The 25,793-nt window shown below is 35.1% G+C and overlaps 1 protein-coding gene across 1 annotated transcript in view; it reads left to right on the top strand.

Moving 5' to 3' along the window:
* waplb (WAPL cohesin release factor b) overlaps nucleotides 1-25,793 on the top strand; it is a 73,693-nt gene that overhangs the window by 38,227 nt on the left and 9,673 nt on the right. Inside the window, exons 12-17 of the mRNA XM_051124051.1 lie at nucleotides 1,412-1,509; nucleotides 2,352-2,428; nucleotides 12,654-12,826; nucleotides 17,714-17,829; nucleotides 20,487-20,651; nucleotides 22,046-22,247. Of these exons, the coding sequence (XP_050980008.1) occupies nucleotides 1,412-1,509; nucleotides 2,352-2,428; nucleotides 12,654-12,826; nucleotides 17,714-17,829; nucleotides 20,487-20,651; nucleotides 22,046-22,247 (831 nt within the window). The remainder of the gene's footprint in view (nucleotides 1-1,411; nucleotides 1,510-2,351; nucleotides 2,429-12,653; nucleotides 12,827-17,713; nucleotides 17,830-20,486; nucleotides 20,652-22,045; nucleotides 22,248-25,793) is intronic.

Raw genomic sequence — 25,793 nt, 5'->3', positions numbered from 1 at the left:
TTGCCCCACCTGACATCAATAGTAGCGGTGTTGGTTACTTCAGAATACAACAAGCCGTTTCTTGAAGATTCCACTGTTAGTAGTGCATGGTACGGCAAAGAATTCACCATGTTTGGGAAAGTGCTTTCAAAAGACTTCTGCAATGAAGTTGTAGAAAGGCACAAGTTAGGAGAAGGCTACAAAAAAATTTCAAAGGTTTAATGATCCCTTGGAGTACTGTTCAGAGCATCAAGAAGTGGAAAGCATATGGCACCACCAGCACATTGCCTAGATCAGGCCGTCCTTCCAAAGTGGATGACAGAGCCAGGAGGACATTGATAAGAAAAGCTGCCATGAGGCCAAAACAAACTTTGAAGGAGTTACAGCTTTATGGCTGGGTCTGGTCAGTCAGTGCATGTGATAACTATCTCCCAAGCTTTACACAAAGCTGGCCTATATGGCAGGGTGGCACAAAAGAAGACTTTCCTAAAAGAAAAAGTGTCTCACTCAGTCTTGTTTGCGCTATGCAAAAACACATTTGGAAATAGTCTGATATTTCCTGGCCAAAGGTGCTATGATCTAATAAGACCAAAATTGATCTTTTTGGTCTTATGTTTGATGTTCTTATGTTTTTAATGCTATGTTTGGAGGAAAGCAAACACAGCACGCCTGCCAAAATACTGCATACCTACTGTGAAGCATGGTGGTGGCAGCATTATGTTGTGGGGGTGTTTCTCTTCAGCTGGGACTGGGCGATTGGTCAGGATTGAAGGGAAAATGGATGCTGCCAAGTAAGTTCCAAAATTCTTGAGGAAGACCTCTATCCCTCTGCTAGACAGCTGAAGATTGGCAGGTCATTTACCTTCAATCACAACAATGACCTTAAACATACTGCCAAAACAACAACAAAATGGCTTAGGGGCAAGAAGGTGAATATTTTTGAGTGGCCAAGTCAGAGCCCTAACTTAAATCCAATCGAAAATCTGTGGATGGATTTGAAGAGAGCAGTCCATTGCTGCTCACCATAGAATTTGACTGAAGCTGAGCAATTCTGCAAGGAAGAAAGGGCAAATATTCCCCAATCAAGGTGTGCAAAGCTAGTTCAGGCATATCCAAAAAGAGTGTAATTTTGGCTGTAATTAAAGCCAAAAGTGGCTCTACAAAGTATTTTATCAAGGGACTGATGACTTTTCCAACCCTGTTATTCTAGTTTTTTTTTTTTTTTTTTTTTTTTTTTTTTTTAATTTTGCAGAACTGTTGTGTTGTTTTTTCATTGGTTTGTTTTCTTTTATTTGCTGTATGACAAATAAAGTAACTATTTCAAAGGAGTATGATGATTTTCTATAGACACTGTACATGAATTTCATACATGCGTTTAATAAGAAGATGCTTTTGCGAGTGATTTGATGTGCATGTCTGTGTTTCCCCACAGTTAAAGAGTGTGTGGAGAACCTGAGCCGAGAGGATGATAAGGAGAACCTAGTGGCATCATTGTGGGGTGCTGAGAGATGTTTACGTGTTCTTGAAAGTGTAAGTCTGATTCTCATCCATGCTTTTGTGTTTTGATTCTTAAACATCAATTGTTACGGATGTGTTATGTTTAAAGTAAATAAATGTTTTATTTATGTCAATGTTTCATTTATGATGTAAATCAAAATATATAATTTTCGGCATTAATATAATCAATTCTAAAATTATATTTGCTTTCATATAGGTTGTAACTTTGGTATTTAAAATAAATCCGTTTTTTTTTTTTTTTTTTTTTTTTTTTAATCCTTTCTATTCAAACAATAATAATAAATAATAAAAATAATAAATAATAAATAAATAAAAGTAGTATTTTATGACATGAGCACCAAATGGAGTAATGGCTGCTGAAAACACAGCTTCGCCTTTAGAGGAATAAATTATATTTGTAAATATTTAAAATAGAAAATAGTTTTTCAAATAGATATCTCACAATATTATAGTTATTACTGTAATTAAATGTACTGTGATATTCAATAAATACAGTTTGGTGAGCATAAGAGGTGTCTTGCAAAAACTTAAAAAAAATCTTACCGATCCCAAACTTTTGAACGGTTGTGTAGTTATTAAGTGTTAGTAAGATTCTGCTCATGTATAACTATTTAATCCTTTACTATATATTTTACCTTTAGACCTTATTCAGTTTTTTTTTATGAGGGCATGTTGGTTATTGTGCTTGGCAGAGTGAGTCAGCTGTAAACTGCAGTAGATTTCTCTGAGGGATTAACAAGGCTGCGTTAACCTTGATATTAACCTATAAATTGAACAACAGAGACTATCTTTGCATTATTTTTTGCACTGTGGCTCTTTTTAACGTATGTTTAATTTGATATGTATCGATACAGGTAACCGTTCACAATCCAGAAAACCAGGGCTACCTAATTGCGTACAAGGACTCTCAGCTCATAGTGTCTTCAGCAAAGTAAGTGCCTCCAAAATAAAAGCAGTTGTCTAGCTGTAGTTTTACAGTAATGTAGCAGTACACTTGTCATGTTTTCCTGATTGTTTTGGCAGTAAGCCCCCAGGTACTGTGTGGTCAGGCGGGGTACAGGTTAACCGTGCACTTTGTGCTAGCTTTTCTCATTACAGCAGACAGCCTCCGGACTCATTAACAACCCCAACAGCAACAGGAACACTTTATCAACAGCACCAGCTGCCAAGACCATAAGCGCAGAGCTGCTGTGCCAGAGAACACCCTCTGATGCAGCTCAAGCCATGCTGACATTTCTTAAAGAGGCCAATCATTTCAAACCTTAATGAGAGTTGCGTACTGTCTCAAGTGTCAAACTTCAGACCACTTAAAAGGATAGTTAACTACTGTCATTAAGTTCCTTGTGTCGTTCTTAGAACACGTTACTTTCTTACATGTCAGAATGTTTACTCTGCATATGATGAAAGCATGCAGTAATCAAGGCTTGTCCATCTGAATCTGACATTACAACTTCATGCTTTATATTTATATATAAAGTTGTCAGATTATCATTGAATACTTGCATTTAATCTATTTGAAAGCTGTTGCTTCAAGACAGCTGGAGTTTTTTGCACATTTACTTTATAGGGTAAACCTCTATGGAGCTTAGGGCTGGGTAAAAAAAAAATATTGATTTCTCAATTTTAATCGATTCTCATTTTTACAAAACAATGTTGATTCTTAAATCCCAAGAACCAATTAGTCTAGCCTGTTTTCAGTTAATAAATGGAATATTGTTGCACATCTCCCATCCAATAAATCACAATAAGCTTTGTGCTTTATTACTTTTGACATGAAACAGAGTCTTAGATGTCAAATTATATCCATTTTATTACAATATTCAAACAATAACCGTTTTGGTAATATTTAATATGGAGGGAAACGCATGTGAAATAATTGTCTCCTCTGCTTTAATACCAATTACACAACGAAAAAAACATGAATAAACATCCAAAGGTATTCAAAGGCCCTGTTTACATTAGTCCATTTTCATTTTAAAATGAAAACAATCCTCCTCTACACTGGTGTTTTCACTGCTTTTTAGAAACGATCTCTGTCCACACTACACAACCGAAAATGCATGTCACATGACCATTCATGCAGGTACAACCCCAGGCCGTCGTTTTCAAAAGTCTCCGTTTTGGTCTGTTTACACTGAAACACAACCCTGGAGTTTTCAAACTAAAACAGGGTCTGCAGCGTTTTTAAAAGTCTCTGTTTTCAAGGGTCAAAAACGCTGGAGTAAAGTAAACGACAGGCATAACTGTACCAAAAAAAAAAAAAAATTTTAAAAGAAAAATGCACAAATGTAAATGTAGCTTAAAAGAAAGGGTATAGGTTGCCAAAATCTGTATCCTGTCTTATGTAGTCGCTTAGTGTTTCAAACACGCAAAGGCGTCAATATAACAGAATGTAAACAATGTCACGTAATGTCACATTTACCTCAGGAAAAAAGCATATTCGGTGACCATAAACTTTATAGTCAGCTAGAAAAATGAACTATGCACCATGTAACACATTCATTATAATTAGGGCCTGAGCACTGATGCAAAGACCCTATTGGAATTGCTCGGATTCTTCTTCTCCAAAATGCCACCGATAAAATTTCAACAAAGTGCCCCTTAAGCGTTGTTTCACATACATTTGGTAGACATATGTAACACACCAATACCTACAAAAAGTTGCCCGGTATGAAGTCAGAAACCCAACAGAAAGTTTTGTGCCATTTTTGGCATTTTCAGGTGTTGTATTTAACCCTCTGGGGTCTGAGGGTGTTTTGGCACCCTGGAGAAGTTTTGACATGCCCTCACATTTATGCTTTTTTCAGTATCTTAAAAACATATTAATGGCTAAAGTCTGATTACATTGGAATCAGCACAAACTGATCATCATAATGACAGCAACATTATTTTTGGTCAGTCTACTCTAAAGCCCTTTACAGTGTTAAATTTGTTAAGATCTTGAGTTTTCGTTAAAGTTCGAAGTTTCACCATGGGAATAGAAGGCATTGTATCATTGATCTGCCGCAAACTTCACACATTCGATAGGAATTCTGGCCCAAACACATCTAAAGGCCAATATTTTGTAATAATCATAGCGCCACCTGCTGGCAATAGGAAATGACTTGTTTTACACTAACTTAAACATGCAATGTCCGATCTGCACCAAACTTTGCATGTTTGGTAAATGTCCTGGCCTGAAGATGTAAAGGCCAATATTCCATTATAATCATAGCGCCACTTGTTGGCAACAGGATGTGTCATGCTTTGCACTAACTCAAACATGCCATTTTCAATCTGCACTAAACTTCATATGTTTTATAAAAGTGCTGGCCAGGAGACATCTATATGGCAATATTCAGTTATAGTCATAACGCCACCACCTGGTACCAGGAAGTTTGGCACATAGAAATTACACATTTCTTCTATATTTACCACTTTAAATGCATATTGCTCGGCGTTTGCTGTTTTCCTAAAGCCACCGGGTGGTGGTGAGCCTGAGTGTATGGGCCCTTTCAACGCTGCTTGCAGCTTTAATTTTTTTTTTTTTTCATTTATGTTTAAACAAATCCAAAAACTTTTTTAAAAACTTCTTTTAGTGTAATTTCCGCGTCTGGATACAAATCTGTTGATTTTTAATCTTATTATAGTAATAGTATAGTAATATTATAGTAATGTAGTACCAACTGACTTTCATGTATTTTACAGCATTATATGAGAGATTTTTTTTTTTTCTTGAGAATTTTGCATGTACTGTACCTGATATATATTCCAAAATAATTGATTTTGAATTTAATTGGAAATTGAATCAAATTTGATGTATATAATCTGCGATAATATTGTAAATTGTTTTTTTTTTTTGTTTTTTTTTTTTAATCTAGTAAGTTAAACAGTGCTGGTGTGCATTTAGAGTGCGTTCTTTCACTGCATGATTCAGTCTATTAAAATGTATTCAGAATTATCAAGTAATTCAAGATATGGGGTCTTTCTGTATGGAATTATATAGTTTCTTATAGTAAATATCACGAAGAGTGCCATTTTTTTTTTTTCTTCAAAAATAAGCATGATTACAAATGCAGTATTGATTTTATACAGCAGTTCAATAAACAATGTTAACATTAAGAGGCTTACGTTTTAGTCACCATATTGACTATTTTTGCTCTTTTTTTTGCCAACAAAAAATCATTCCAAACAGCCACAGCACCGTTTTGCGTCTCTTAGCAATATGATGGCATTTCTTTCCTGAATGAATCAACTGTTTTTCTAACATATTTCTAACTGACTGATTAAATGTAAGAATTTGAATCAAAAGTTGCCGAATTTTAGAAAAAAAAATGGCTAAAAAGGAAGGAAGGAAAAATGCCCATAAAAGGTAAAAATTAATTTAAACTTATTGGAAAAGAATAATTTCTGTCACTGATGTGAACTGACCACACAGAATATGTAGAATATCAAATACTTTAGGAGGCAGTTGTCCACAGTAGTCCTTAAGATATCAGCAGAATAACCCACTCAGCAAAATATTGTCTAATTATCGTTATCGATAAAATCACAGAAAATATCGAGATATCTTTTTTTGACAATATCGCACACCCCTAGAATCAGAAGGATCAGAATCGAATCAAATCGTGAAATTTGTGTTGAAACCCAGCTCTAAGAGCTACGTGGCAGCAAATTTGTTCCAACAGCAAAATAAAAACAAAAAAATCCATTTATTGCTTTTCCACAGCTTTCCAGAAGGAATGGATTATGGCAGTCCGATGGGAGAAAGAAGTCAAATGTACACTGTATTAGAGAGAAACCCAGTTGCAAAACTCAATAACACAAAGAATAGTGGTGTAAACGTACATATATATAGCTTTGCTATACAATGATAATTATTACAGAAGTGCTTTATCTCTTTCTGTGAAAAGGGTCTATGTAGTGCATGAGTCATAATGACTATTTTTTATAATTGTACCATTTAATTGTGCTTTTTTTTTTTTTCTCCCCTCTCCTCCTCTCTTTCTGTCCTTGGTTTCAGAAGTCACTGTTGTGGCTTATATTTGTTAACTTGAATTTAGCTTTCCCACACCTTTTGTACTACAGACATGAGTGATCTCATATTACTTCCTAAGCAATCAGAATTCTTACCTAGTGAAATACAACAAACGAAATGGCCAAAAATATCGGCACCCTTGCAATTCTGTCAAAAAGTGCAGTCCTTCTCTCAGAAAATTGTTGCAGTTGCAAATGTTGTGGTACTCACATGTTTTATTTATTTTTTTGTTTGCATTGGAACAACACAAAAATAAACAGAAGAAAAGTAAAATCTGATACAATTCCACACAGAACCCAAAAAATGCACTGGACAAAATTATTGGCACCCTTAACTTAATATTTGGTAGCACCCCCTTTGGGAAAAAACCCTTTGGACGCTTCCTGTAACCATGAATGAGTTTCTTACACCTCTCTACTGGAATTTTGGACAACTCTTCTTTTGCAAACTGCTTCAGGTCATTCAGATTTGAAGGATGCCTTCTTTCAACTGCTGTTTTGAGATCTCTCCACAGATGTTCTATGCGATTCAGATCTGGATTTATTGCTGGCCATTTCAGAACTCTCCAGCGCTTTGTTTGTAACCATTTCTGAGTGCTTTTTTGAAGTTTGTTTTGGGTCATTGTCCTGCTGGAAGACCCATGACCCCTGGTGGAAATGCAGCTTTCTGACACTGGCCACTACGTTGTGCCTTAATTTTTTTTTGGTAATCATCAGATTTCATGATACCGTTCCCACAGTCAAAGCATCCAGTGTGGACATGACAAATGGTTACATAGACTTTCTTTAAAAGCCAAGTCTAGAGCTCAGATTATAGAGATACTTTTTATATTTTTACTAGCTTTTGATTTAAGCAAGTAAGAATCTGCCTAGCAAACACCCAAGCAACTAAATTAAAAACCACTCCAAAAACTTGCGGCCATGAAGTCACACCCTGGCAAGCATCTATAACACTCTAGTGACTTTTATGCAGACAAGGTCCTCTTGCTTTTTCAGAAAATGCAAAAATATATTTTCTGTATGAAACCACATTGAGAGTGCACATTTAGGCATCTGTTATGGTAAATCTAGCTTATACTTGTTCGCTTGAGGCTGTCTGGCCTTTCTTCCGCTGCTAATGTAATTACGAGCTGATGGCCCAGCTCTCTAGACGGGGTCAGACCCTTCAGAGTGCACAGCAAACCAAACACGGGTGCTCAGGACTGTGAAGAGGATCTAGATGAGTCAACAAACTCGGCTCACACACACTGTTGGAAGAGCTCGTTCAGCTGGCTCTAATTCAATTAGAGAGTACGGCAGGCTTGCATTAATAATGACCTCACTAATATATGAACACATGAACCTCTACCTCCATTTCCCATCTCGCTCGCTAATGACCTCTCATTATGCTAAGCGCATTAGTGGCGTTTTGCATGAAGCTGGTCGTACTGTAGCGCATGTGCTGTGGTTGCAGACTCCCTTTTTCTCTATTGCTATCTCACTCACACACACATCTTGGGGACTAATAGAGAGGAAGAGCTAAGTTTTCTCCCTCTAGAGAAAGCTAATGCAGCTTGTGTTCGTGTCTGCTGACCCTGGCTCTCGTGTAAATGCGGTCCATTAGGATGTGCCCACTTCCCGCTGCGTCTGTTATCTGCTGGCTGTTTTTCCATCTTGAGTGTTATTCTGAACGCCCATTATTTAGATGCTGATAGAGCGCTTCAAGTACTATACTTGGTGTTAAAATGTTTGAATGTGATGTCACTGTGTCAAGATATACCTTATATTCAACTGATGTGTCTGTCAAGGGGCTTTAATGCCCTGTTATAGACTGTAAATTATAATTTGATTTACAAAGGGCTGTTATGTTTGTGCTTACAGTAATATATGGAGTTTGCAAGGCTGCTTAAAACAGTTTTTCTTAGATGGTTTTGCTGCAGGACACATATTTTGTCCAAGTTTTAAGTTATATTTTCTTTTACATAGCATGTTTTTTTTTTTTTTTTTTTTTTTTTGAGGATAAGTGCATGTCTGTTTGCATGTCTTTTCTCCATGCTCAGTGTGACACACATCACCAAAGTTGAGTCAACTTTTCTCCATTTTAACTGGCTGCAAGTGTGATACTATATTGCCTACATCTGTTACTTGCCACAGGTGTCTAAGTACAAATTACAGGAGCATCACATGCTTGACAAGCAAAGGTTATTTTTATTTTTTATTTTTTTCACAATTTTGACAAGGTGCCAATAATTTTGTCCAGTCCATTTTTGAGTTCTGTGTGAAATTTTATCAAGTTTGACTTTTCTTCTGTTTATTTACTTGTGTGTGTGTGTGTGTGTGCGTGTGTGTTGTTGCAGTGCAAACAAAAACAATAAGCATATGAATAACAAAACATTTGCAATTGGAACAATTTTCTGAGAGAAAAAGTATTGCATTTTCTGACATAATTGCATGACTGTATATGTTTACTATTAATGGAGAAGGAAATGTTTTCCTCATTGAGCAAACATAGCTCCACAAAGTAACCTCCCTTTTAAATTAGGACCCCATGAAATCCATCTAATTTTCCACTGAATTCTATTGTATGATTTTAATACATTTAAATGATTTTTAAACTATTTTAAAATAAAATGTTTAAAAATGTAATCGAATGAAAATATAAAATGTATGATATTTATTTAAAATCTGAGAAATATTAATTTGCAACAAAATAATGAATTTTTGCATGGATGAAAAATATCTTGGTTGTATTATATTCCTTAATAATTATATTACTTGTTACAATAGTACAATAGTAATATATTTCTTTGTTTTAGTTAAACAGAATTTTTTTTTTTTTTTTTTTTTTTTGTGGTTTGTCGGTGATTGCACTGAGATCCAGGCAGATGAGTAATGATTATGTCAGAGATCAATTTTAGAAGGAATAAAAAATGTATTAAATAAAAGTGTGCAATTATTAATACAGTAAAACAATTAAGTAAATATGGAAAGTTTAATAGGAAATAAGTTTAAACAAAATTCAATAATTTATAATCCATAATTTAAAACAAGTGCAAAGAGTTCCAAAATATTGCATCTAATAGATGAAGTAGTGAAAGAAGCTCAAAAGATATCTGCCGAATGCAAGAAAAGCAGAAGGGAGAAGGAGTAACGAATAAAGAAGTAAAGGAAAGAGTGAAAAAGAAGTGAATAATCAGAGTAGACACAAAGAATACATATGCAGGAAACTTACATCCTCCCAAAATGGTGTTTGTCTAATGGACCTTTCTCACACTTCCGGGTTTCTCATAGCGGAAGTCGTCATAGTTGGGTAAAAATCCGAGAGCAGTGAATGAGTACCACAAATATATTTTTTGCATTCCCGTTTGCTCAAATAACAAAAGAAAAACTCCACAATAGTGTTTTCATGACTTTCAATCAAAGGAAAAAAGAGAGAGAGAGAGACTGATATCGACAGTCAGAAGAATTTACCATCCCTCCCATAGATGTGGCATTAGAAACACCCTTGCATTAGCATTAGCTATTTTTTTGTAACTTGATAAAAAAGTGATATAATACAAAGTATAGTGTTATAAATGTACATAATAAAAAAAAAAATAAAAAAAAACTTTCAAGGATTTATGGTGATGGTGACCGTTGAAATGCGTCATCACAGTCTTGTGAAAAGGTTATGGACTTATCCATTATGTCATGTTGTTGTAACAACTATAGGTCAGATCAGCCTAGGTCATCGTGACCAATCAAATGTTGCGGTTGAAAAACAGTCTCTGGAAAAGAACATCTAGTGCCATTAATGACTAATTCTGAGAAAGAGTATTACTCAGGCAGTAGTTGAAAGATGTCCAATATCTAACATAATGCCACTAAAGAAGATCAATCTTTCAAACATGCATATATAAAATGTACATAACATACATATTTTTGGAAAATACTACAGATAGTACATATGAATGTAAATCAAACTAAATAAAATATAAACGTAAATGAGTAACAGTAATGAGTAAATACTTGAATCTGAATATGATAATAAGCATAAGTCAGCTAATAATAAATCATGAGTTAATACATGGATATGAAAGTCAAGAATATAACAACATTGATTATTTGGATACATCATTATGAAGATGTATTTGATGGTAGTTTTTCTTAAATGAAAGGGTGAAGAGATTGCGAAGTGACTCGGAACAGCTCTGGAGATTAAATTCATGTCTTCATATCTTCAAATATTGACACAGCAGATGTTAAAAACACTGTGAGCATCACGTGTGTGAGTTTGTATAGTAGATGAACATATCTCTTTATCACCCAGCCTTAGTTCATGCTGCTCTTTTCCATACAATGAATATGAACGCAGGGTTTGTACAAGGTGCTTAAAGTGCTTGAAGCACTCAAATTTGACTCTTTGAAATGTAAGGTCCGGAAAACCCTTGAAAATAGCAATATTACTAAAGGGCTACTTGAAAAGTGCTTGCATTATTGAAAGACAATGTATCTATGAAATTACTCTTATTTTGTCAATAAGCACATATCTCTTCATGCAATTAAAAAAACCAAAAAAAAATATATATATCTTTAGCTTATTTCTGTTAGTCAAAAAACAATCAAGCTAAGCAAGTAGTAGCCTAGTACTGACAGTGTCATGTAAACATGGCTGAAGATGCGAAAAGAGAAACCAAATCAAGAGAAACCACACTAGTGACTTTGATCATTTATTTCAAGCGATTCACTAGCAAAAACCAGATCAAATTAAAAGCCATTCATTTTCGATTTTCAGCATCACTTGTAACAATTTTAAAAAGCACGTAGTGATGGGTGAAACTGAGCTTTTTGCCAAAAAGCGCTCCAATTTGTTTCAGAACGGGACTTCAAATCGCGTATCGCAAATCATTTGATTTAGATTGGAACTTTGTAGCGCAAATCATTTGATTCAGGTTGGGACTTTGGAGCGTGTATCACTTCAAATAGCGTATTGTGAATCATTTGATTTTTACTGGAACTTCACGTATCGCGAGTCATTTGATTCAGTTTGGGAATTCGGAGCATATATCGCGAAACATTTGGTTTATTTAGATTGGAACGGGTTGGTGAATCATTTCGCATATTGAATGATTCAAATAAAGTGATTAGCGATATACGATAGTCCCAATCTAAATCAAATGATTTGCAATATGAGAAGTTCCAATCGTGAATCATTTGATTTAGATCGAAACTTTGGAGTGAGTCTGTGAATCTCTTGCTGTAGATCCGTACTTCGGAGCACAGATCGCGAATGTTTTGCTTTAGATCTTCAGAGTGGGTTCGTGAATTTTCTGCTTTAAATCGGAACCTCAGATCTCAAATCATTTGATGTAGATCAGGATTTCAGAGCAATTTTGCAGTAAATCGTTGCAACTCGATTCGAGAAATGATTCAGCATCGATTCAACATTTTCTGAACACATCGCGATTCTTTCTCAAATCGATTCTGAGCTTAGTTTTGAACAGCAGATGACACTGCTTGCTTTAGAAACAGCCGTGCTCTGCTTGTTTCAAAATCCTTACACACACTTGAACCTAAGATAATCATTTATACAATTTGAAAAGATTGAAGCAAATTACGAGGGTGTTTACAGTGGGCTGTTTACAATAATCTTGTGTCATAAAAGCATTCTGAACCATGATTTTTATATATATATATATATATATATATGTATATGTATATGTATATATATACACGTATATGTGTGTGTGTGTATGTATATGTGTGTGTGTGTGTGTGTGTGTGTATATATATATATATATATATATATATATATATATATATATATATATATATATATATATATATATATATATATATATATAAACAATAGTTCTTAAAGTCCTTGAAAGTGCTGGAATTTCATTTTAAAGTATCTGTACGAACCCTGTGAATGAAAAGGGGAAAAGCTCCATAAAAGCTATTAAGCTGATATAAGACTTGTGCACTACACAGATTCCAAGATATCTGAAGCAATATAATATTTCTTGTGTAAGAAAATAGATGGGATTTGAGTACTACACGTAAGAATTGTAATGTTTTTTGTCCTCTTTCAATTTAAGATGTTTTTAGATATAAAACAATAATTTGCAATAATTCTTCAAATATACATGACATCCTTTTTTTTTTTTTGTCTGTTTTAGGGCGTTGCGGCACTGTGAGGAGATGATCCAGAGGTACAGTCGAGAGGTGAACAGAGGCCTGTGCTCGTCGGGCACGCCGCTGCCCTACTGCAGCAACAGCAACGTAGGGAAAGCTGTAGAAGACTGTATGCGAGCCATCATCGGAGTCCTGCTAAATCTCACACATGACAACGGTCAGTACAAGCATCAAGACGTTTAACAAAAATGAAACCTTCCACTCGGAAGGAATGCATTGTAAAAGTAAAAAGTATTAAAGTGCCCCTATTATGGATTACGAAAGGTTAATATTTTGGTTTTGGAAGTCCCTAACAACAGGTTGACATGCATGCAAGTTCAAAAAAACTTTCATTGTCTTTCATATGCGCTTTCATATGCATTTATTTTTACCTTATTTGCTCAACCGACTCTCAGATGGTTCGCTCAACGATTCATTTCCTCCTTTGCGTGATTCTAATCTGTGGTGATTGGTCCGATGACCCAGTCTGTTGTGATTGGTCTACTATGTGCAGCGCATGTCAGAAACGGAACACCTATCACCGTTACATTAAACAGCCATGGCATAAACGTTAGCCCAACAGAGAAATGTTTTGATAAAGCACTGCAGTTTGTACACCAACGTATTGCTCTTTTTTTTTTTATCAGAACTCCAAGTAATAACAACGACAAACATCCACTATTCATTGACACATTTCTAGACAATTGTCGCAAAGAAATTACGTTTTTTCAGGAAAACGTTCCAGGATTTTTCTCCATATAGTGGACTTCAGTGGTGCTCAACAGATTGAAGGTTAAAAATGCTCTTTCAAAGCAGTATCAAAAGGCTCTAAATAAAAAAAAGAATAAGGGTGGTCAGTCAAAAAAAAAAAAAAATCATACACTTGCACACTGCAATGCGCATGCATACTCTGCACTTCAAGAGAGGGTTTGTCAAAAAAAAAAACCCCATCTCATTTTCTCCTCCAACTTAAATAGTCCTACATCGCTGTTTTTTTTTTTTTTTTTTTTTTTTTTTTTTGTAGAGTGTTTGACCCTCCTTGCAGGAGGATTCTGATGTTGGAGGAGAAAATGAAATGGGAGTTTTTCAACATTTTCTAACTGTACACTAATGGATTTACACTCACAGTGCAAAGCACAGCGTCTTTTCAACATGATGCTATAAAGGAATCCACTACAGTGTTTGAGAGAGGGAGTGGGGGTTCCAGTTTTCCCGGGTCTGCGTGCAGAACAAGTGGGCGGGCAATAAGCTAATGTTTCATGTTGACATCAACTTGAAACGGCTTAAGATGCGTTTTAAAAATGACTCATTTGCATGACTCGGAATCGACTCTATCAAATTTCTTTTGAAAGACAATAACTTTATACATGGAGCACTTTTCAGATTTACAACTTTGCAGGATGTTTTCATTCACAGAGCTGTGTTACACACTGCATGAAAGGTAACTTTCAAAAATCCATAATGGGGCCCTTTAAAGAAAGCTACTTTGAAACTGTAACTTACAAAGCTACTCTTGAAGTTCTTAAAATTCTGGCATCAATTAGTTACCCTTATTCCAAACACACAAGATGTTGGTTCATCTTCAAAACACAAATGAAGGTATTTTTAATGAAACCTGAAAGATATCTGTCCCCTATTGAAAGTCAGTCATAAATGCATAAAGACATCAAAGTTATCTGAAGAGACATTATTGCTTTATATGGGGAACATTTATTTTAGGCTTTTATCAGTGTATAGACATTGATCAACACACATAAAGAGAGCAGATCAGATATGGTGAATTGAAGCTCAACCATATCTGGTTGAAGCATAAGAACCAACCAGGTTTGTGTTCACATCAAGCAAATGCTGTTGAACTTTGTTTTCCAACAAATTTCAAACATATTTATAAGAATGTAAATTGCTAGTTATGGAGCAGGTGAAAACACCTTAAGAACATGAAACTACACACACCTGGCAAGGCAACTCCAGTGAAACTATATTCTCATGACTGTTTAAAGTGTTTAAAAATGTGTTTTCATGCATAAGACATAGAAATGTGGTTTCCCTTGTTGTAAAGTCATGTGACAGATTCTCTTCTCAGCATACAAACTAATTAACCATAATGTTTTTTTTTTTTAGAATTGATTATCAAATAGTTTTAACAGACCTGGTAACATCCTGCTTTTAGTTGATTACTCCCCAGCACTAAACTGTAAATGCTGAAGTATGCTTATGCAATGGTGTGCATAAAGTGTTTGTAATGCAAATTTGTCATCCTCCTAGCATGCATATACTTCAGTGGTTCTCAACCTTTTTTTCCACTGGGCTGCACTATGGTCCAAGTGCAAGTCTCGCGGGCCGCATATCATTTACACATTGTCACCAATACAAACCAACCAGATTTATAACATTATAAATATTATGATATCTAAACAATTACATTTATTGAAATAAACAGTGGTGTAGTGGTGCCAGAGAAAGTGGGTATACACATAATTTATCCGCCTGATTAAATTATTCACTGGTTTAGGAAATTTCTGATCATCATAACCTCCTGCTTTTCGTTTTTAAGGTATTGTTTTCATTTTAATGTACTGACTCAGTTAGTAATCAATAATAATAATTATTATACCGGTCTGCGCGCCTCCCCTGACATGCTCTCGCATATGAGCAGGCAGCATTTGGGATGGAGGAGTGGACGGAGCAGGCGCATCAGGCGCAATCATCAAACATATTTCAAAGGAAGCCGGCGCCACGGCCCTGACTGGGTGTTTTAGGGAATATGTGCTTATTCACATGCGATTGAAAAAGCTATTCATGTGGTGGACTTTCATGATTTTAGCTAATGCAGGACACTACTAAATGATGCACATCAGAGGGGTTAAGAATTGGGTATGCGCAAAGCCGACTGAAAAAGATGTGGGTAGGCTGTACGCCTGCACTACACCACTGTAAATAAATAATTCTACTCACTATTAGAAGTGTTCACTATTAGAACACTTTTAGAAGCTGAGCAACTTTGTGAAATTCGCCTTGAAAGGAGTAACAGCGGAATGAAGTTGTCATTGTAAAGATGCTGTCTGTAAGACACGCATGGAAGCGTGACTTGATGCGCAACACTGCAGAAAATGTGCATTCACAAATGTAGTCTATGTTGATCCAAATATGGAAAGCACTTTCAAACTTGATCTGAGGATGATTGCTGCGTAGTAGGTATGGGTGTTTCCTTTTGCCAGAACATCTATCAGTTCATCTTTTAAAGGAGAACTCCACTTCCAGAACAACAATTTACAAATAATTTACTCACCTCCTTGTCATCCAAGGTGTTCATGTCTTTCTGTCTTCAGTTGTGAAGGAAAGCATTTCAGGAAAGCATTTCAGCATTTTTCTCCATATAATTGGTGCCCCGATTTTGAACTTCCAAAATGCAGTTTAAATGTGGCTTTAAAGGGCTATAAATGATCCCAGCTGAAGGAGAAGGGTCTTATCTAGTCTCTTTTTTTTCGAAAAATAAAAATGTGTATACTTTTTAAGCACAAAAGCTTGTGTAGCACAGGCTCTGGGATGTGCGTTCGCGATGCTTCGAATTCATGAAGGGTTATTCTTGAACAATTCTTTCATTTTGAACAAATCTTTAATGTGACTCGGGAAGAACGAGTCGTCTCGGGGGAGCGATTCATTCAGTCGCGCATGCGCAACATCCTATTAGGTTTTGTGCTGGAATTAATTCACCTGTTTTGAGTCTTCGGGTTTTTCGAGTCTGTTACTCGGGGCTGTCACGTAATGCTGATTTTGCTAAAATTAACATAATGACTCATTCATTTTGCTGAATGAGACTCAAAGGTCGAAGTCGGTAAAATGATCTGAACTTCCCATCACTACTACGAATCACATCTAAGTTCATCGTCTGTTTACTCCGGCTAAAAAAGGTAGAGTATGGCGAAAAACTCCATCTTTTTTTCTCCTGCAACTTCAGAATCGTCCGACATTGTTGTACCTTTTTGTTTGTAAACAGCATTTGACTTCCTTGCACTTTCTTAGTCTTTGGATGTTCGCTTTGTAAACACTGGGTCTGTAATTTCGCCTAGGTTCCGTGACCTTTCGACGTGATTCAATAGTATGTAGCGTCGTGAACGCGCATCCCAGAACCTGTGCTACACAAGCTTTTGTGCTTAAAGTATACAAATTTTTATTTTCCGAAAAAAATGACACATCATTTCACTAGATAAGACCCTTCTTCCTCAGCTGGGATCGTTTAGAGCCCTTTGAAGCTGCATTTAAACTACATTTTGGAAGTTTAAAATCGGGGCACCAACGAAGTCCATTATATGGAGAAAAGTCCTGAAATGCTTTCCTCAAAAACCATAATTTCTTCACGACTGAAGACAGAAAGACATGAACATCTTCGGTGACAAGGGGGTATTTAAATTATTGTTGTTCTGGAAGTAGACTTCTCTTTTTAATGCTATGCATTTGACTGAACACACATTGCAAGTGTTTGCTCAAGTAAACTTTAGGGTTTTAAACAGTTTGTGACTCGTTGCAGCTCGTTACTGCCTTTTTTCACTATTGTAAAGTGTTTTTATCTGACAAACGTTTTCCATTTTCAACACAAAGACCCAACTAATCAGTAATGAAATTCATTATTGGTAGTTATTGATTGGTCATTACCGAACTAATAACTTTGCTGCTTTTTGTTAGTTACTCCCCAACACTGAAATGTAAAATGTGCTGGAAGCTATTCAGCTAAACAATCAAGTGGCTGCGCCACAGCGGTTGTCTCATTACATTATGCCTTATAGAATGTTTGTTATTCTGCTTTTAAAGGGCTTAAAGTCAATAAGAGTCTTCTGGCTTTCTTGCATGGGCTTTGTTCGACGTGCCAAATGGATTTCTGTTAGCAGTGCTGCTTTGGCTAGCTGCTCGCTAGTATTGCTGCCAAACCCTTCAGCATAATGCAGGAGTACTCGGTCATAAGCCAGATGTGAGCAGCTTGGGGAACAACAGTCAGAAAATCCCTGATTAACTAATGCTGAACTCGTATGTGCAGCAACCATTGAATGTGTTTTTGTTCTGTCTGTAGAATGGGGCAGCACAAAGACGGGTGAGCAGGAAGAGTTAATCTGCACTGCGCTAAACTGTGTGCTCAGGGTCCCACAGTACCTGCCGCAGGAGCGGAGGTTCGATATCAGAGTCCTGGTGAGTACACAACTCTACTAATATTACTCAGCGTTGGTACATTCAGTGGGGACCAGCAGTGTCCACTAGGAGTTCCTGAGTGCTTTCAAACAACATTACAAAAGGAAAATCCATTCTGTGATGAAATTTTAAATAGGGTTATGTTATAAATCAAATATACGCAGTGGTTATTTGTGAAGTTTGTTTGATGATGATTATTAATTAACATTGTGAATATTAATTGTAATGCAATGTTACACTTTCATAAGGATATAAATTGGTTAGAAAAGTGTGATCATTTCACATAAAATGCTTTAAAATTTTCTAAAATACCACAGAATTTTATGTGAGTATCGTTAGTATGCAAACAGATTAATTGGTTTGCATTATTGATGTTCACAATTTTTTAAAGCAAGTTTTTAAAGCATTTTAGTATAACATATATGGAGATAAACTTTGCTGTTTATTACTGTAATTTAGAGCTGTAAATAGATTAAAATAATAATAATAATAATCATTCAGGTTTATGAGGTTGATTATGATTAATATTTTAATGACTACAGGGCTCTATGCTTACTTTTTTTTTTTTTTTAGGAGCACTTGTGCTAACATAAAAATTTAGGAGCACAGTCTAAATTTTAGGAGCACCTTCTAATCAATAACTAAATTTAAAAAAAATTGCCTTTCCATTACGAGGTGGTTTTGTTTCCTTAAAGTGATTTACAGAGGATTTTTTTTTTTTTTTTTTTTTACTTTTGTAATGGTATTTTTCTTAAATGTATGTGACCTTTTGTAAGTTTCTAATTAAAACAAGAGAATAAGAACAAGTAGAATAAGTTACTAATCAAATGAAATCAGTATTACCTAAATTAATTTGTACTATAAAAGTGGCACAGAAGAGCACAAAAGTGGATTGTAGGTGTATTTTTCATGTTTAATGAGATTAATGTTTTAAATATAAATATAATTATGAATATAGAAATATTAAATGATTTAAGTAACTGAAAAGATACTTTAAAAATGAAACTAAAACTGCCAGTAGGTGGTGGCAAGTCACTGATTTTATTACTGAATCATTCATTCATTTGATTCATTCGACTGGCTGATTCATTCAGGTTTAAACAAGTGACTTCCTTTATGAATGAGAAATTGAATCATTGACTCACTAGATTCATTTAAAAGTGAATTTTCATTCATAAACAAAATACCACTGAGCTTGAATGGAGATGCGCAGGGGCTCAGTTGTGACTTGTTTCAAACTATTTCAAACTACGAATAAGAGCAAAATCAGGCAATAGTGTTATAGTCAGACAATGTAAGTCACTTAATATTAATCATTTATTTAACTTTTGTATTAATCAGAATCTCATTTACAAACTCCCTTAAAAATCATTAAAAGCTGTTACTCATCTTAGTTCATCGCGATCTCACAAAGTTCAGTTATAATCAATGAAGCTCTCTTCACTGCACAGTGAATCTCTTATTTACACTCTCTCTACACTTTATTAAAGCATTTGTGAGATATGTTTCTTACACATTACTCAACGTTGTGAAAACGTGTAGAAACCTTTGAAGCTTCCCTCAGCCCAAACGCAAATATGCAGATCGGGTCAGTCACACTGGTGCTCCTTAATATTTTTTTTTCATAGTCGCACGCAGTAGTTTTTAGTCAAAAATGCAACTGAAATGGTCTCAATGTAGAGCCCTTTACTAACAATAAAATTGTCATCATAAATTATCGTACTTACACATTGAATCCACAAATTAATTTAGAATCATTATAAAGGAAAGATATTTTAAATAATATTTGTAAAATTGCATCCTTTTGAGCATCAATCAATGCTATGTTGCCAATACCACCTCTATTAAATTCTTTTCTTTCTTTCTTTTTTTTTTTCTTCAGATTTTGAGGATAAAATGTCTAAATATAACCATTCAACAATATATTTTAATAATGTTAACATGCTAACAATAAGCCAGCTGCTACTGTTTTTCTTTATGATTTACAGCAATTAGAACATGATCAACCTTATAGATTCAATAAACTTACTACAGTCATCCTGTAAACCCATTATAACTAATGTCTTAGCTTTGCCATTTTTTATGGGAAATAACCTTGTATCATGTTTCTGTCTAGTTGTGTGCTTCCTTGTTTGAATCAGAGCTGTCTGTTCATTTTCATTCACTTCAAAGCTTAATAGCATTAGCAGACTCTCAAATAGCATGATCATAAAACCACAGGAAGAAGTGGAAAAAACATAATGGTCTCAGGAATTGAGAAAACTGACACTGTTAATTATATTAATTATTTTTAATATGTTAAACTGACAATATATATTGCAAAAATGAGCAAGTTACTTTTCCTCTGTCTAATAATTAATATAAACTGAAAATGATTAAATCTCAGTCTTCTTGAATTGTTTAAACAAATATAATTACATTTAAAATAAAATAAATAACATTTAAAAAATAAGAAAAATAAATTAAATTTAAGAATTTGTAACACTTAAGTAGTGTTTTTTCACATAATTTACATATATAAAGAAATTAAATAAGTTGTCAAATCCTATTTTTGTTTTGTTTGTGCAGACCAGTTAGCAAAGTGAAACCAGGTTTTCTCTGTGTTGTGGTCCCTGTTGATCTAAATTAGATGTTTTTCATTGTATTTGTGTTTTTAGGGTCTGGGCTTGCTCATTAATCTGGTGGAGTACAGCGCGAGGAACAGACACTGTCTGGTGGAGCTGCAGATGGAGGGAGGTGAAGTCTGGGACTCCATGTGTGTGTCTGACAAAGATGAGTTGCAGGCTGAGAGATCTCTCAGTGCCATCGCTGCTCTGGTGAAGGTATAAACACAAACAGAAAAACAACTGCTGCATGGTCATGCTTCACACTTAAAGAAAACAGGACCTAGTATTATTACACCTATTATTAAGGTCTTGGTGTGATCACAAGTGGTCACTCAAAACACATGGCTGTTTACACATGGTACTAAGATGCATCTCATCTGCCTGTCCTGTGACCACTAGTTAACAGTTTTTCTCAGACTATTTATGACTGTGTACATCACGGTTAGTCACAACTTTTTTTTTTTTTTTTTTTTTTAATTAATTTTAAATTGCTAAAATTAAATGATACATTGGTGTACAGTGTGGTGTACAAATGTATGCTAAAAGGAGAAGTCCACTTCCAGAACAAATATTTACAGATAATGTACTCACCCCCTTGTCATCTAAGATGTTCATGTCTTTCTTTCTTTCTTCCTAAAGAAATTGTTTTTTTGAGGAAAACGTATCAGCATTTTTCTCCATATAATGGACTTGGTGCCCCGAGTTTGAACTTCCGAAATGCAGTTTAAATGCGAATTCAAACGATCCCAAATGCTGTTGTAAACGATCCCAGCCAAGGAAGAAGGGTCTTATCTAACGAAACGATCGATTATTTTCAGAAAAATAATACAGTTTATATACTTTTTAATGCCAAAGCTCGTCTTGTCTTACTCTGCGTGGAATCTTGTTTTTTTCCGGTTCATGACAGTTAGGGTACGTCGAAAAACTTCCATCTCATATTCTCCCTCAAATTCAAAATCATCCTATACATTTTACCTTTTTTGTTAGGGATGTTTGATGAAGACTGGGTCGGTACTTCTGCAGCGATGTAGGGTGATTCTGAAATGATTTTTGAAGTTGAGGGAGAAAATACAAGTTTTTCTCCATACCCTAACTGTCTTGAGCCAGAATACACAAAGTTCAGGCAGAGCAAGACCAGACGAGCGTTTGAGATTTAAAAAGTATTTAAATTGTATTTTTTTTAAAGAAAATAACCGTTTCGGTTAACCAACCTTCTTCCTCGGCTGGGATCGTTTACAACCGCATTTGGGATTCTTTGAATCCACATTTAAACTGTATTTTGGAAGTTCAAACTCGGGGCACCATATCAGTCCATTATATAGAGAAAAATGCTAAAATGTTTTCCTCAAAAAACATAATTTCTTTACGACTGAAGAAAGAAAGACATGGACATCTTGGATGACAAGGGGGTGAGTACATTATCTGTAAATTTTTGTTCTGGAAGTGGACTCCTTTTATCTGATCATTAATGTGTCTGTGCATAATACAGAAACAGAAATGTCAGTAATTCTCAATTATTAGAATCTTTTGAATATGTCCATTATTTTCATTCACTGATTGGTTTACAAGTAAAACACTTGTAATTTCTTTCTCTGTTTCTGCATGAATAGCTTTTTCTTCAGAGAGAGCATGCAGCCATGTTGGCGGAGGCGGAGACGGATGACTTCATCAACGACCCACCAAAGTCCCAGTTGGACCAGAGTGGAGAATGGAAAGAGACCAATGAAGAGATCCAGTGGGTCGCTTCTGAAAACAACAGCACAGAGGAAAAGAAGAAGGGAGAGGATGATGAAGAACTTGATCTCAACAAAGGTAGACACTACAAAGACTACATTAATGCAAAAAAAAAAATTGCCACAGCAGTTAATTTTGCTTAATGTACAAACCACTTTGGTGGGCAACCACAATCTCAGTTTGGACTTTGAGACCCAATGAAAGAACACAACACACTGTTGTTAAATAGAACTCCACTTTCAGAACAACAATTTACAAATAATTTACTCACCCCCTTGTCGTCCATGATGTTCATGTCTGTCTTTCTTCAGTCGTAAATTAATAGTTTTTTGATTATTTTTCATATAATGGACTGCTATGGTGCCCCAATTTTGAACTTCCAAAAGGCAGTTTAAATGCGGCTTCAAACAATCCCAAATGCGGTTGTAAACGATCCCAGCCAAGGAGTAAGGGTCTTATCTAGCGAAACGATCGGTTATTTACATAAAAAAAATACTTTTTTTTTTTTTTTTCTCTCTCTCTCAAACGCTCGTCTTGCCTTACAGTCCTTGAACTCTGTGTACTCTGGCTTAAGACAGTTAGGGTATGTCGAAAAATGAAAGACCGTATTTCAACTTCAAAAATAAATTCAAAATCATCCTACATCATTGCAGAAGTTCCAACCCAGTCTTTGCAAAGTGAACATGCAAAAAAGATCAAACACCCTTAACAAAAAAGGTAAAACAGCGATATAGGACGATTTTGAAGTTGAGGGAGAACATGAGATGGGAGTGTTTCGACGTACCCTAACTGTCATGAACAAGAACAGAAACTGTCCAGGCAGAGTGAGACAAGACGAGGGTTCGGCATTAAAAAGTTAAGTTACTTTTATTCTCAAACAATCGTCTTGGCTTGCTCTTGTTGAGCTCTGTTTATTCTGGCTCAAGACAGTTAGGGTATGTCGAAAAACTCATATTTTCTCCCTCGACTTCAAAAATCATTTCAAAATCATTGCTGCAGAAGTACCGACCCAGTCTTTGCAAAGTAACCAAGCAAAGATGATCAAACAAAACCCTTAACAAAAAAAAAAAAAAAAAAAAAAAAAAAAAAAAAAGGTAAAACAGCGATATAGGACGATTTAGAAGTTGAGGGAGAACAAGAGATGGGAGTTTTTCGACATACCCTAACTGTCAAGAACTGGAACAAAAACAGTTTAGGCAGAGTGAGACAAGATGAGCGTTTGACATTAAAAAGTATATAAATTGTATTATTTTTATTAAAATAACCAATAGTTATGCTAGATAAGACCCTTCTTCCTCAGCTGGGATCGTTTACAACCACATTTGGGATCATTTGAAGCCGCTTTTAAACTGCATTTTGGAAGTTCAAAATTGGGGCACCATAGCAGTCCATTATATGGGGAAAAATGCTGAAATGTTTTCCTCAAAAAACAATTCCTTTACGACTGAAGAAAGAAAGACATGAACATCGTGAATGACAAGGGGGTGAGTAAATTAAATTATTTGTAAATTGTTGTTCTGGAAGTGGAGTTCTCCTTTAAAGTAGCATATTTGATTAAATTTGGAGGAACAGATGAAAGAAGCTGATGAGGTACTTGCTTTCAGTTCATGCTTTCAGACTTATGTTTGTCCCAGTCTTCAGGTCCACTGATGAGCTAAGTGTGCATACGCATGTTAGAGGTTTCTGAGAATTAAATTTTCTGTAGTTTGTGAGTGCACCACATGAACTCACAAATTAGGACTCAGGTCTAAGTCATGATGCATTTAGCTCCTGCGTCGAGAATCCAAATGCGCACTTCTTGTTCTGACGTTTGCGCAATTCCAATTATTTTCTTCTGCTTGTGAAAGCTAGTCTAATGCAAGGATAATGTTATGTAATTGTCATCTGAAGTCAACGAGTGCAGCCTTGTGTAGGACCTTCGTTTTCCTGTGTATATTCAGTCTTAATGAGTGCGTGCTGTTTTCTTTTGGTGTTCAACAAATATAGTCACTTAGCAAACTTACTAAATCTGTGTGTCCTTGTAACATCTGTGCCGGCAGAGCATGTTTCCTCTGCAACCAGCTTTTTATTAAGCATCTAAGGAGCTGACTTCCACTTAAGCATGTGGAAATGCTTGTTTTTCTCAGAAAGGACATGAGAAATTATATAAGCACAAGGCATTATATTCCGAGTGTTTATGTATGTTCTGTACAATAAGTAGGGCAGTCTGCTTTATTAGTTTTATTCGTTCGCTCTGCGTGAGCTTAAATGCTTTTATTTCGTTCTTTTTTTAACATTCTTCTTGCAAAAACAAAACAAAATTACAGGGTACAATGTATGCTTGTGGATATAAACAACTGGTAAAAATGTTGGAATATCTAAGCTTTTAATGTTTTTGAAAGAAGTCTTGAATTTTCACCACCTTTTTGATGAAAAGTTAAAAAAAAAAAACCCATTTATTTAAAGTACATATATCTAATCTTTTGTAACATTCTAAATGTTTTTACTTTTACTTTTAAACTTGTCTATCATAAATGTTTGAATGGTTTTGAATGTATTACAGCTTCCACAAATAAATATATTAAACCGCAAAAGCAATTTATTTTAAACTGTAATATTAATAATTAAATATTAATGATCCAGGGTTTATACAAGGTGCTTAAAGTGCTTGAAGTACTTGAATTTGACTTTTTGAAATTTAAGGCCTGGAAAACCCTTGAAAATTGCGATATTCCTGAAGAGGTACTTGAAAAGTGCTTGAATTATTGAAAGACGATGTATCTATGAAATTAGGTGTTCAATCTTACCTTTTTCCTTATTTCAGTTAATGTCATAACTATTGTGCTAAGCCAGTAGTAGCACTGACAATGTCGTGTAAAGACACAAAAATGTGTGAAGACACAAAAACGGATAAACCAAATCAATTGAGCCATTTACCCTGGATCCGTTTGGACTGATTTAAACTCGTGACATCGTTAATTTCAAAGGATTCACTAGCAGAAACCAACTCTGAATCAGTTAAACCATTATGTCGCAACATGATTTACTGTTTTAAAGCATTCCAACTGGATCGCGTATCGCGATTCATTTATTTCAGATCGGGACTTAAAATTGCTTTTCACAAATCTTTTATTTTATATCGGGACTTTGAAGTGGGTTCACGAATCATTTGACTTAGGTCATGACTCTGCATATTGCGAATCATTTAATTAAGATTGAAATTGCGTTTCTAGTGGGTAACTTAGTTGACAATGGTTTTTCGGACACAAATAAAAAAAGTTACAGTTTTTTTTTTTTTTTTTTTTTTTAAAGTGCACACCCAAATGTCTTGATAACCTAATCCAACTGAAGGCAAACTGTATAACATAATTTATATTTGAGGTAATTTGAGTAGAATGAGCAACTTTTCAAAATAGGACTGCTGAATACCAGGGTTGTGTGTGATATAAACATCATTTTTGAACAAATGATATGGCTTTTTAAACATATAGTAGTGTGATTGGGACAAATATAATTGTGTACTAGAAAATTAAGCATCGAGGCTTTATACTGATGAAATTATATTAAAAATGTACTTAACGGATATGAGATGTACCTACAATTATTGAATGACCCATACACAAATCCCTTAAGAATAGTAACCAT

The sequence above is a fragment of the Labeo rohita genome, chromosome 12 (genome assembly GCF_022985175.1).
Source record: "Labeo rohita strain BAU-BD-2019 chromosome 12, IGBB_LRoh.1.0, whole genome shotgun sequence".
In the NCBI taxonomy this organism is placed as follows: domain Eukaryota; kingdom Metazoa; phylum Chordata; class Actinopteri; order Cypriniformes; family Cyprinidae; genus Labeo; species Labeo rohita.
The sequence above is the reverse complement of the archived record's forward strand: the minus strand, read 5'-3'. Positions and strand labels throughout refer to the sequence as shown.